Source organism: Centrocercus urophasianus, unplaced genomic scaffold (genome assembly GCF_019232065.1).
Source record: "Centrocercus urophasianus isolate 14NV4802_14NV808 unplaced genomic scaffold, USGS_Curo_1.0 seq_20, whole genome shotgun sequence".
Taxonomy (NCBI): Eukaryota; Metazoa; Chordata; class Aves; order Galliformes; family Phasianidae; genus Centrocercus; species Centrocercus urophasianus.
Genome location: NW_024884756.1, coordinates 18,583,793 through 18,598,290, shown reverse-complemented (window position 1 = coordinate 18,598,290; position 14,498 = coordinate 18,583,793). Strand labels below are relative to the sequence as shown.

General features: G+C 35.4%; 1 protein-coding gene across 1 annotated transcript in view; it reads right to left on the bottom strand.

Annotated features, from left to right (window-relative positions):
- Positions 1–1,815: 1,815 nt before the first annotated feature.
- The window catches only part of LRP2 (LDL receptor related protein 2), a 109,379-nt gene continuing 96,696 nt past the window's right edge, over positions 1,816–14,498 (bottom strand). The window contains exons 69-79 of the mRNA XM_042822612.1: positions 14,138–14,358; positions 13,524–13,700; positions 12,644–12,763; positions 11,172–11,262; positions 10,567–10,634; positions 10,284–10,404; positions 8,466–8,595; positions 6,338–6,457; positions 6,139–6,246; positions 4,263–4,334; positions 1,816–3,289 (exon numbers count right to left, since the gene is read on the bottom strand). Of these exons, the coding sequence (XP_042678546.1) occupies positions 3,128–3,289; positions 4,263–4,334; positions 6,139–6,246; positions 6,338–6,457; positions 8,466–8,595; positions 10,284–10,404; positions 10,567–10,634; positions 11,172–11,262; positions 12,644–12,763; positions 13,524–13,700; positions 14,138–14,358 (1,390 nt within the window). The 3' untranslated portion in view covers positions 1,816–3,127. The remainder of the gene's footprint in view (positions 3,290–4,262; positions 4,335–6,138; positions 6,247–6,337; positions 6,458–8,465; positions 8,596–10,283; positions 10,405–10,566; positions 10,635–11,171; positions 11,263–12,643; positions 12,764–13,523; positions 13,701–14,137; positions 14,359–14,498) is intronic.

Here is a 14,498-nt window from a genome sequence, read left to right as displayed (position 1 = left end):
TTTCCAGAGAATTTGAAAAGAAAAAAAGAAAACCACTGGTCTTTCAGAACATCTATGTTATAAACGTACCTTACAGATTGTGCTTATTCAGATTTCTATTTCATGAAGCTTGGTCATGGCCATATTCAGGAGTTGCTTCTGGACACAAGATATCAAATCAAATAATAACAAAGGCCAGCTATTGCAACAATTTCCAAAAATTACAATTGCAGTATTTGACCACACCTAATCACCTGACTATTCAGCTGTGTAGTGACAAAACACAAGCTATTTTAAAGGTATGAAATTACAGGAAAAATCAAAACTAAACAGTCCTCCATTACTATTCAAACAGAGCAATACTTATATCTTAATACTTGCATTTCAATACCTGTTCCCAATACCTGCATCGTTTATTAGGGAATTTGAGTTCATTTTGCCCTCAATGTGCTTTGCAACCTAAAAGGATTATTATTTCACTCAGTAGATGGAACAGGTCACCAATATATGCTACAGCCAATTTCTTTGAATGTACAAAGAGTATGCTCAAAATGATGAAGTGGCAGCTGAAGTTGCTGTGCCTCTTGTACACTACCTTTATCAGTCAAGCTACTGACATGCTGGGCTTCCTGGAGATTTGAAAACTGGGAGGGTAAAGGTTTTATTTGCTAAAGACCTGCGCTGATGATTAATCATTAATGTGCAATTCAATTAAGCTTAGAAAAATACCATGTGCAGGTCAGAGCACCAAATGTAAGAAAAGCAGTTTTATCACTGTGCAGTGTGTGTGTGTCCTGAGGGTGGGAGAGCCTATACAAGAAAGGGACAGAATGTAAAAATGGTTGAGGTGCTACTTAAGTATTTCACTGAGGTTCTATTATCTAGCAAATGGTTTCAAGAAGAAACTTATTTTACTTCATACATAGAGACATGCTTTTTCTAACTGGTCTGACAGCTGTAGAGAAAATGTAACATTTTAATTTATTAGGCCTATAGTGGCCAATTAGAGAGATGTGCTGAAATCTCTAATGAGCATTCTTTCAGACAACAGAATTCCAAACTTAAGAATTCAACCAGGGACTAGCCTCATGAGGGAAAAATAATAAAAGTGGAAAATGAAGTTAGGAAAAGAATCTAAAGATTCTGTTCAGCACAGTAACCAAAACATATTTACATACTCTACTGAGATGAAGATGCCCAGTTAAAGCTTAGGAATCCTTTGCCATCAAATATATTAAATAATCAAATTTGCATGCCACCAGTCTCCCAAGAATGATTTTCTTCTACATCTGGAAAGTAAAAAATTTGCAGTGAAAAAAAAAAAAACCCCTCTGATAACACAGCGGATGTATAAGCAGCAGGACGTAAATATCAAGGAAACACTAGCTCTTCCTTCTCTCTTTAAAATACATTGAGGGATTATTAATCCCTTCCTTAATAAAAGCAACCTGCCTTTAATTGGAATTATTTCTCACAGCTCTTCTCTATTATGTTGTGTTCCAGATTCTAAAGGAATTTTCTACAGTAAAGCAGTCAGGTACAATATCAGACCAACCTTCAGATTGCTTATGTCTATACTACATTAATAACTGGTTTACTGTAATCAATTGTAAGATTTTTCTGTTTCAATGGCCAGTTTATTTAACTTATACATGTAAGGGAGTAATGATAAAATATTAGTGATTTTATATAAAAAAACTTTAAACAGTTGTGTAAAGTCACAACCTATTCTTACCTGAATTTACCTAAAGCAAGACTGTTTTCATCTCAGCGTGCACTGAAGTCTCCACAGTGGCAAAATACATACAGCATTGACAAAAAGTTATGGAATAGGAATATGATAAAATACATTTATTAAATTTATTCAGCAGCATTATTTTCCAGTAGTCTTTTCTAATGAAAGTACATTACAAAATAATTAGAAGCATTCTAATTAGAGATAGTATACGTTTTGAGAACTTAGACATAAAACAATCAAATAGTAGAAGTCTCAATGATTTTAATTTAGGAATTTTTAAATTATATGAGTAACTAGTTAGAAATGCTACATGTTCCTGTAGTGGTACTCAAAGTTTCCTCAAACTGTTCACACTATGGAAACTACCTTGGCTAATTAATAGAAAAACTGGTAAGACATACAGTATATGCTGATAGAAGGTTATGAAAATAAGCAGATTAACTACAAAGACTGCATTAGTAGAAATTGTTTCCCTTTCTATTAATGTCCACCTCTGGAAATAAATAGTCAATAAAATTAAATTTTCACATTAAAAAACCTGAATAATTTCTTAAATGAAGCAGTATCTTTTGTATTTTGCTGTTTAGAAATAAGCTTTTACAGAAATCTAGCTACTTCATTTAATAGTACAAATAACTTCCAGAGACTCCAGCTAAGAACAGAGCTATTCCACCGATGTACAGGAGAGAATCTCATTAAACTAAGTACTCGTGACACTAAAATCTAAATATATCAAATCTTTTAAAGAACACTATTAATTGAGTGGTTTTAATTGGAAAAGTATGTCTAATGGACTGTTTTATCCCAGGCAGTTAAAACATAAGAACAACATTCTGCACAGATAGCTATTCAGCATAATGATGCTGCATTGACTTTTGCTTAACACAAGATAAACAGAGAGACTCATTTCTACATCCAGCAGATGATAAAAAATGGTGGTAAGGATGCCCAGAGCACCAGTAGAAGTTTTAAAAGGTACTGTTATAAGTATACATGCAAAAGATCCTGTAAATCAGTAACTCACCTATACTCACCTTGTTGGTATTTTTAGCTTAAGCCCTTACTTAATGAATTTACCCATCTTTATGCAACCAATTCCATACAGATTTCTACTAGCAAAAAAACAAGATAATCTTTGAAAAATTTACAAATTTACAATATATTTATAACATTACTTTCAGACAGGTTCAGTGCAAAGATATACATATAGTACACCGTGATACTTGTTCATAAAAATAGTAATTGGCATTTGTCAAAAAACAAGGCATAGTTTCAACATACATCTCCAGCCGCTGACTAAAAGATGTATATATTTTTATAAAGCATTTGAATGTGAACCTTACTCTTCTGTTTATAAAAAATATATGTGCAAATGGATGTGTCTCATTTTCCCTACATCAGTTTACCTACTTATACAACAGAGTCCTCCTTAACAAGATTGGCGGTGTCTTTAAATGTATCCTCTGTCGCTGTATAAGCTAATGGCTGGTCTCTCTTCAGAGTAATCTTGGGAGGCAGTGAAGGAGAGGAAGGAGGGACATTTTCTGTGTCCTGTTGCTGTTCCTTCTCCATCTGAAACAGTAATCATCAAATCCAGGTTTACATTCTAATATACAAAACATTCAACCTCAACTTTCAGAAATATTAACTAAATATCCAAATATTTTACTAAGTGATATGTGAATTATGCAAATCACCACCTAACAAAAGTCAAATACTAATTTCACCTCAGAAGGTTCTGCCGAGGAAATAACTACTTCAAACTTATTCTGCACACTGGGATTTCTGTTTTAATGGTTACTGTCAGTCCAGTAATAGCAATGGTTATGTGAGACTAACTTCACAAGTCCACACGTGCACACACGAATGTAGATTACACTGGCATCACTACAGTTTGCAAATTATTATGCTTATTACATTTGGGGAAATAAACCTCTGGTTTTCTCAATCTCTCACTTCATTCAGGCAAAAACTGCTACTACTGGCTCAAGTCAGTAGAACTCAAAGGCTTCATAACACACCATGGGAGAATTCCTCCAGCAAACATCATGCAGCATAACATCTTAAAAGAAAGGTCTCCTCTTACTACATGGACGGAAAAAAACCCAGGACTTTCATGTAAGCAGGCTGCAGCCTGCTTAACTATGCGCATGCTAAATCTAGGACTGAGAGGCACTAGACACTTTCATACCAGTTGTAGTACAACAGGCTGCTTGACTCTGAGCTGTACAAGAATGCACCTGCAAGCAGAAACCAGCACATGGGATCCAGGAGCAAGAGTTGGTCACAGTGCTTAGCTGGGAAAGCTGAGAGGCAAGCAATGCTGCTGTACAGCCTGAACTGGGTGTCTGCGGCGCACTCCATTCTGTACAAAATTCGGTAATTTTTCTCAAAACCATGTCAGATCCATCGTGACCTGGGCAGGAATTTATACGGCAGTTCACTTAGCAGTAGAATTTGTCCATATCCTTTATGCACTAAAAGTAAAAACTAATTCCAGCAGTGCATTAGCTGAAAAATAGCATAATACAGTATTAAGCAATACCTCCGCGTATACTGGGTTTTCAAAATTAGTGTTTTGTTTCATTTTTCTCTTGAAGAAACTCCACTTTGATTCCTGAAATATACAAATTAATAAAGCTTTAGACATTTTTTTCACCATTTCTCAGCAAAATGCCAGCACAGGTGATGATTTTCACTGGGATTGACTGCTAACTTGGTAATTTCAGCTGCATGTTCTCACGCTGCTATTGTAATTTTAATTAATTGCACTGCTTGAAATATTTTAATGCCTGTTCAAGTTTCAGTGTTTTCTGGCCATCTTTAACATGACAAATCATAAACACAGGAAAAAAGATGAATGATCTAGAACTCATCTTTTCCCTGCAGATGGGAGTGTGAGTCTTATTTATCTTGTCTGACTGCATCAGAGACTCATCACAAAAACCACAAGAGGTCACAAAAAAGTATTTGAAATGGTCATTTGTATCATAATTCAATACTCAGCTTCTACTTTCTCACTAGACAACTGGCCTCACTATATAATCCAACAGACATTTCTAGCAAAGGAAAATAAATAAATTCAGTTTTTTATTATCAAATAATCAAAATAAACTTTTAGTCACACTGTACCTTCACGTTCCAGGCTACCTCTTTAAATGTTATGTCATGTTATTCAAATGATCTCTCAATTAGACTTCTTTGTCCTTTATTATTGATTACGTTTTTCTACTTGAAAGAGCATCAAGACATCAAATAAAACGAGAGCTCCATTTTACAAGGCATCTCCCCAGAAAAGCGTGCATTTGAAATCCGATAAAAGATAGGAATGGAAACAAAATGGTCACATAATGTGCACTGTAACTCAACAGATACCAACAGATGAAGTAAGTAACGGATTCAGCTTTCTTCTCTGAAGGGTAACTGGCAGTATTCAAAACATTAGACCAGAAGGCAAGACTAAGTTAATTCATTAACTATCATTCCATGCACACCCCAAAAAAAGTTGAAGAGTCAAAAACTGTCTTGAAACAACACAAGAGAAATTACTGAAGGACATGAAATTACAATATCAGGTTGATGGAAATGTCATTTCAAAGCTCAGAGGTGTTTTTTTAGTGCACAGCGTGTAAAGAACATGAAAATAAGACACCATTAGCTCATGGAGATGGATTTGAAAACATAAAAAAATGTATCTTTCATGAATTATAAGTAATCTAGATGAGATAATAATTGGATTTTGATCACTAAAATGTCCTGTAAGAACAGAAAGGACAAATGCTTTAAATATCATTTCTAGTAATTTTAAATATGGATAAAATTAATATTTTCAAAATGGTTACAATACACAATGAGTAAATGTCGTACTTCAACTTTCAGTACCAAAAAGAGCTGGGTTTTCCCCATTTCAAACAAAAACGTACTTTTCCTTATGTTTTCTTTTGGTGTGTTATAGAAAAAAAAAATATTCCCTGCTGTTTCTGTTGAGGTACAGCAGTTTTAATATAACTGTTGAACGAAGTCCCAAGTAAAATATTAGTTACATTCATTTCTGCTGGGAAACAATGACAATTTGTAGCCTTACATTACAATTTTCTGACTAGTATCTGCCCTCAAAATGGAGCACAGCAGACAGCGAAAGAAAATCCTCCATTCCACTCTTGGTATCTTGGTGAGCCAGTCTGAGTTTTTAATCTCAACAGATCCGCACTGTGTGCCCATGGCCATTCTACACTTGCATTCCTTTCCTTTCACTTCCTGATCAGCTTGAAAATAATTTAAATAGCTATTTGCCTTTCTTACACTGCATATGCCAACTTGATGGCCCTACTTACATAGAACACAAACTATGTTGCAGTTTCCCTCACAATTCAGTTCCTCTGATTTCAAGCACAAAGGAAAAAAGACATCTGTAGAACTACCTGAGGTGTGCCTGTATTTGGAGGCGGTTCTTTAGGCCTAGCAGATACTGCAGAGGCATACACAGGATTTTCAAAATTTTCATTTTCCACATTACCAGCTCCTGTAACCTGGAGGAGAAAAAGGCAATTCAACTTTCTTCAAAGAAAAGAAGGTTGTAAGAAAAATGAAAAGTGAAAGGCAAGCCTAGGTTTCTCTTACCTGTGTTGGTTGAATGACTGTAACTTCACTGGTTCCACCAGCTCCACTATCTCTGGTTGCATACATTGGATTTTCAAATGTGATTGGCTGTTTCCCTGACTCTACTGCAAAGTTTTCATTCTTCAGAGGAAGAAAAAGAAAAAAAAGAAAGAAAAAAAAAAAAGGCAGTAACTCCAGCACAGTGAATATCTCCGCACATCCACACTCCCACTTTATAGACCGATTTTTCATTTCAGAGAAAAATCCATGTTTACTTTCACAGGGTTAGACAAAAACTAGCATCTATTGAAAGCATAATGTGAAGTTTACTATAATTTTTTTTTTACTCTCTAACTTAATAGCATAGACCACGCTGTGTTTCAGCATTACTCCAATTTCTAGCTGAAAAAAAATATATACAGTTGACTAATAGAGTAGCTTATGATGGAGAAAGATGACTTCCATAAATCACAACTTCAGTAGGGAGGAATTATCAAAAATAAATATTTCATTTTAGAGGCTTCAGACTGACAACCAAACTATCAAGCAGCATCTGAATTGTAAAAGAATGAGATTAATTCATCTTAAAAGTATTTACCACCACACAGGCACAGTCACCCAGGGCTAGCCAGTCAAGCGCTAACAGCTGGAATGGTAACAAAAGCAACACAAAATCCTAGCCAGGCTCAGTTAACCTGCTACTTGTGACAGCCTCATCACAGGAATAACAGGAAAGAGAACGAGAAGAGTACTTCAGCAAATTCTTTAAACCTGCCTCATTTCCACAAGCAAATGCCCCATAGCAAAAAGTTTCACACCTGTGCTTTTTACCTCACAACTGCCTCTATCAATTTAGGCTAGCTTGGCTAAGAACAGTAACACTGAAAAACATTCCTCCAACATCCATTTATGCATAAGCGACGTTAAAAGTTCAGAAAATATATCCTATGATTCTTTGCTGCCATAAACCAAACTCTTTGAATTTCTTTCCTGGTAAAGCACTATTTTTTATTTTATTTTTTGCAAGCTTGAATTATATAAAGCGCATTAATGGCACTTAAGTAGAAATATTTTGTAGCCAGACCTGGATATTACAAGCAACATAAAAACTGCATTAGTTGGGCTTCAGCATATGTCAACATTAGGCTAGAAAATTGTAAAGTACCATGAAGCTTTTCCATACATGAAAAAGAAAACAAACAACTGATGTGATAATCAAGCCTAGAGCTATTTCCCTGTATTTACTGAAATGTTCACATGGTTATTTCATTACAAAAGCTGCCTAGTTCTAACAATCAGTGTGCTTCTTTGTCTGGAAAAAGGTCATATTATGAGCTTGTCTTCACTAGCTGTTTCGTTTCATTTTATTGTCAGTTATGTTTGAAACTTAACATTAAAAATTGAGGAAGTTTCCAATGCAAACTTCGCAGCAAGCGCTTACTATTCAAACATGCTTGAAACTTGTTTAGTAGAAGGAAAAATCTTTTGAGCATTGTACATATTGTAGCAAACTAGGGAATATATTCTTCCATAGGAAAACTATACAGAACAGGAAACACAACGATATGCTATTTCTCAGATATGCATAACAGCATATGTATAAAATAAGAGTTACACTCAATGATGTCCTCAAAACTTAAACCTGATTTGCTTGAACTCACTAAAATAAAAGACAGTCAAAGTATAAAATTGTTGTGCTAAGTAGTATATTCTATGGTTAGTCCTGAGTTTCACCTCTGAATTTTCCAACATACAATTAGAATTTGAAAACTACATATTTACCTGTTCTACAGAACATGAAGGCCCTCAAGAAATTCCTCCCTGCAATATTTTTATTTGTCTAATTCATTCACTGTATTCACTAAGAATAAGCTGAAATAGTAAAAACAGGCATTTGACTTAATTCCTACTGTATAAATCTTGAGAAATGGCAGCCACGTTATTTTAAAGAACAATCTGTTTTCATTTTTAGTTTATAAAAATCTATTTCAGAAAATCTGAAATAGATTTTCATTTTTCTTTTTGAGCACATTTTTCTTTTTGAGCACATTTATCATCTCACTATGCTTTTTACAAAGAAGACTTCCCTCTGTCAGCTATAAATGACACTGAAAGGACACAATTAAAAGATATATACACTAAATCTTACCATTTGCATTGCTCTGTCTATAGCAGAGTCTCCTTCAAAAACAGAACCTCCTATGTCCATGTTTACATCTGCACCGGATCGGAAAGTTACCCCATTACCATTTTCAGCTGATTTTACAAGACTGCTTAAGCTACAAAAAAAAAAAAAAAAAAAAAAAAAATATTATACAGAAAAGAAGTTTATAAAACAGTTTCTTCTAAGCATATCCATCACTTGGAATTTTTGCTGGCAATAAGCAAGCTAATGAGACCATTTATACGTCTGCATTAGTTCAGTAGTTTTTCTAACCTGTTACCCTATTCAGAATGATCACACATCTTCACACGTGCCTATGTAGACACCAAACAGGCTCAAGAAGTTACATTTTGACTACTCTTACTTCACTGTTCTTTTACAGACAAATGTATAAATTAATTCCAAAGTTCAAATTAATAGAAACTGATAAAAAAAAACGAAGCTGCAATGGCATAAAAATTTGTGGATATAATTCCAGATATCATGAAGATACCTATAGGACTGTAAATGCAAATATTCATTCTCCATATAGGTTTACAGAGGCCACAAGAACACACTAAGTTTGCATAAGAAACACTGGAAATGGAGCCGGTGTTCTGTGTGTATGCTGTATTTATAGGAAATACCTAATACAATTTTTAAAAGCTTAAGTCTAGGATTCTCATACAAGGACAAATCCTGAGCTAGGGGTAACAGCTATAGCCTGAGTAAACTCTGCAGTTAACGTATGCATTAACCACTTAATGAGGAACTTAACAATGGTTGCACAATGGTATATTTGCAAGAGAAATGAAAACTGAATCTAACCTCACAGACAAAAAAAAAAAAAAAAAACCCACAAAACAAATGAACTCTCCATTTCACATATATGACAAGTATAGCTGAAAAGTGATGAGAAAATTTCCTTTCAACAAAGCAGGAAGCACGGAATTTCACTGTGTAGTTTAAAGACATCTCACAAACCCTTCGTCCTACAGGGTTAATTTGCATGAAAATTTTGCCTCAATTTAACTACAGGAATTCATAAATAAATTTAACTTGTTCAGTACACTTAGTGCAGTATATAGAACTGCATTGAAGAAGCAGTTGTAACTACATCTGCATTCCTCATTACAATAATGTTATCACTCTGATTTAAGAGTTACTACCGTGAAACCTGTGCAAAGATGTAGCTTAATACCTTTAAAGACACCTAATTGGCTTAAAGCTAAATACAAATACATCTTTTTTAACAAAATTTTTATTTGAAGCCATTACAAATCATTTTAGTTCATCTTCCTTCAATTTAAAACATCAAATATTTTTAAATTACATTTCACAAGGCTGGTTTTCACTGCATACTGAGACTGTCAGGACAGTAAGAGCCTACAAAATGCACACATATCACATGCCCTGAAAACAAAGGTTCTCTGCAACTTACCCATGTTTTCAAACAGTTGCAGAACTCCACCATCAATGTTATACAGATCTCTTTACCAGAGAGAACTGTGTTTTCTGACAAAATGTTACAGAAAATTAAAACATATGTAACTATAACCTTCTGCAGTATTTTGAACTGAAGAACCAGATCAAGTAAACAGACTGCTATCTTGCTCCTTATTTAAACACTAATTCAGAATGTAGAAGAGTTTGACAACAGTTCTTTGTCCACTGCTTGGAGTAAAAAATTCAATGAAGCTGCCACAAAACTGCTGATGCCATATTCCAGCGAAACAGGCACATGGCAAACAAACTAGATTTTTCAGAAATATTTGCGCACAAATACATTCTCAGTGCTCAGTCATAAAAGTCTTTGAAACATACCTTGGTAGTTTGGGAAGTGCTGGTAAAATGTTGCCTGTCCGTCTGTAGTTAAAGAAGCCTCCAACTGCTAACACTCCAATTATTATGATTAGTATGACTGTCAACAGCACTGCTACTGCTGCTATCAAAGACAGAAAAACAAGCAAACGTTCAAGCAACAAAGCTGCACATACAAAAGAGCCCAGTGAACTAACTACAAGCTTATCCTTCCACAGCTATGACTGTGAGGTATTACATATTCCTTAACTCAAAACATTAAGTGTAATATATAATTGAAGCTTACTTGTTCCAGGAGGAACTCCTTTTGACAATCCTATTTCACAGTAATCTCCAGTGTAGCCATAAGAGCATCTGAAAACACAAGTAGAACAGCTGATGATTACTTGGTACAGAATCTCAGTTTCATTATTATATTCTTTAATATATATCCACTTGTCATAAATTAACTCTGTGCTTAGTAACGTTTCACTGACTGTAAAGATGGTACGTTTGCTTAGAATAAAAAGTGGAAATAAAATCTGCTGAGTCAGAGAACTACAATCCCTGAAGCCAAATGATTTAGTTTCGTTGGAACACTGGTGGCACCTAGTGGCTGTTTCAAGTTGTATTTACAGAGCCTTACTTCTCCATTAACATTTTTTGGCATAACTTTTACTAGCCTTCATAGCAGCCTGCCTTTCTGATGTTTTTCCCAAACAGATGCAATTTTACATTGCTTGTTTACTGATATTTTTACACTTACATGTTTTTCTGTGATTGTTACAAACATGCTATTGCCAAAGCATGATATTTACTGAAGCAGTTCCAGAACATTTAAAAGCTTTGAATTGATTGTGCATGACTAAACGAACAAAATCTGACCCTAAGCTACCGTAACAACCTACTCACTTGCATTTTGGAAGACCACTTTCATCTATATAGCACGTTCCTCCATACATGCACCTGCACGCTGGTGGCATTGTGGGAGGGGATTCAATAGCTGCAAGAATTGAAAGCCAGATGTGTTATCAGAACACCTTCAGCAAAATAAGTAATAAACATAAGGCACTTTATTTATACAGAACTTAAGTATACAAACTTTTAGGATACTTTTCAGCAGCTTTGTTTTTTTGTTTGTTTGGTTTTTTACATCTGCCAAATATATTTATTTTAATTGAAGCAAAAACTGTTATCAGAAAATAAGGGTTGATAATATAAGTGCACAAAAACAACTCAGAAGTTGTATGTCTCATCACTTTTGTTTGCTGGATCAATGCAGACCATTATCTTTCAAGGCTCTCTATTCAGAAAGTTGCAATACTTCACCTCCTCTGCAAAGCCTTTGATCCAAGAAGCTGGAAGTTATACAGAGAGCTAGCAACCTGCCACGTACTTATTTATTCAGAAAACCAGTGGATAGAAGCACATTCACAGCAACTAATAGCAAATGCAATCGACAGTGTTACTTGTTCTAATCTGAAGGTGCATCGTATGCTTTCATTCACTATTACATCAACTTACTAGCTCTTCTCTGCAGCTTGCGTTTTGTGGCAACAAAACAGCATCACTAATTATTAAGAAAATGCAAGTAAGAGGAAAGGCTGTGTAAAAGCAAAAAGAGAGAATGGGAAAAGATCCCAGATGTTATAAGCTCAACTGATTAGAGAGATGTTGCAAGGACAAGGACATTTTAGCCACCGTTCACGCCATTTTAAGCTGAGAGTGCTAAAAGAAAGAGAAATCCTGCAGCAGTATGCTTTCTTTTTGGGAAAGGCAGAGTAATTCTACCTTATTGGTGCTTTTGGATGTATTATGGGGGGCTCTGCTGCTCTGTAACCACCAAGCACTAACCTGTAGTGCTTAAAAGGCTGTCCAGTATATCACTATCTGTAAGTTATCTCTGTTCATACTGTGGGTCCTCTAAGCTTTGTTTCCAGTGTCTAACACATTCTATTATATTGATCATGCAATAGCTTTGTACAGAATTATAAACACAAGTCATTTTATTTAATCAGTTTGCCAGAAATTCTCTAGTTCTGAAATCAATGCATTTGTATTGATATGTATTTTAAAATTGATGTATGTATTTTAAAATTTTTAAAAGATTTAGAAACTGCGAGTAATTTTGCAGCTAAGTCTGGACTGGACATTTGAGTGGTATTTCTATATCTATTTTATAAGCCACAGACAAAGAGTACACATGAAGTATCCATGAAGTATACTAGCTGACCACAAAACACAGCTGAGAATAAAAGCCGTATTTCCTGACTTAAAACCATCGACTCTGTCATCCCTCTAAACTTCTAATTCAGTAACGCATTACTGTATTCTTAAAGCAAAACTTCCTTTGCTTTTATTTTCAGTTTCACAAATTATTTTACCCGCATCACACTCTGTGCTGCTGCCTTCTACAAACCGAGTCCCTTGAGGACAAGCACAGGTGTATCCTCCTGGTCTCAACAAGCAGAGATGGCTGCACACATCTTTACAAGGATTAGGCACTGAAAGATAAAAAAAAATGTGGTAGAGGCAGCTGAAGAAAAGTTCAGCAGCTCAGGCATATCTCAGTTACTGAAATAAAGCAGGGTATTGCATAGTCAGTAGTGTATCATCAATATCACATACCAGAAATCAAAACATGTCTAAATCCAGGTTGTTGTTTTTTGGTATTTTTTTTTACAACAACTGATGCCCAAACACTGCATTTCTACCAAAGCCTTCTGTCTGCCTTTTATTACATTCTTCCTAAGTAAGAGACCACAGTTGCTGGAAGCCAGTACAGAAGTGAAGAAACAGAACATTTCTGAGCAACAGGAAGCCTTTCGTTTCTGAAGGCTAAAACATCTTTTAAGAGGTGCAATGCTGGATGTTCTTCTGGATATCTCTCCCCTGTGATTACTCCAGACATGTCCTAGTTAAAACATCCCCCTAAGGGCAATAATAAGTGGCCAATACTTGTATATTACAGGGATAAATTCATATTGTTGAGTGTCATATCAGACAGTTCCAAGACGGAGGTAAGAACGGAAAGACATGGCCATGATCTATTACTAATTGACTCTGAAGAGCAGTGCATGCTATTCCACTGCTGATTTCATTTTATGTAGAAAATACTTACCAGACTATCATTTTTTTGTTTTCAGAAATAAAATCACAAGCTGATTAACATGCTATCAGAAGGCTACTAAGCTCTTTGAGAACAATGATACCAACTTCAACCTCACAGAAATGAAGGGCTTATCCAGGATGCTGATTACCTACCTGACTGATTGTATCTATGCTGGTGATAGATGCGCACTTGAGTAAGCCATGGATTTACAGTCAGAACTTTTACTTTTTCTCCATTTCCAAATTTATCTTTTTTCCAGACTTCTCCTCGTTCTTTAGCTATCCAATACAAATGGCCTTCAAAGACATCAAGGCTGTATGGACTGCCTACTTCTCAAAAGAACCAAACAGTATACTGTCAGCAAGCAAATCTCTACCAAAAACAATACAACTGCTATTATTCAACTAAACATATCATTTAATCCTTTCACTTCAAGACATTCATAGCAGAAGATAAATATCATCACATGACTGACCACCTCATAACACTGGTGTCTGCAAACTGCTTAATAATATACCTTAAAAGAGCAAGAAACTCATTTTCTATATTGTCCCTAAGTTGGTCATGTACTCTTGGAGAACCTGGTTCCCAGGTATTGTGAACTCTGAACCTGGTATGCTACATATCCCTGTATAATGGAGGTGAAAACGCTACCTAGACTTGTTATTTGAAATGCTCTTGAAAATCTAGCATACACGTATGAACAAAGTGCTTGTTAAGCACACGTCTTGGTTACTATTGTGTGAGTTCCACAATAAATTCTTACCTCCGTGTAATACTATGGTTCTGTCTGTCCCGTCATGTCTCATAGATTCAATAATATTTTCCTTGGAGTCACTCCAATAGATCCTGTCATTGTTCAAATAATCAATAGAAAGACCTGTTGGCCAGCCAAGGTCTTCAGAGACCAAAGTTTGTCTTTGTTGTCCATCCATCCAGGCACATTCAATCTTGGGCTGCCTTCCCCAGTCAGTCCAGTACATGAGCCTGAAAGAACACAACCAGAATTCAGTACAGTACAGAATTTGCCATAGTCAAACAATAGAGTTTAAATGAACAGGTCAGTCATAAAATATAAAGCTGCTCAGAAGCAGGCTATGTTTTGCAGCTGCGATTAGTAAAGTCAC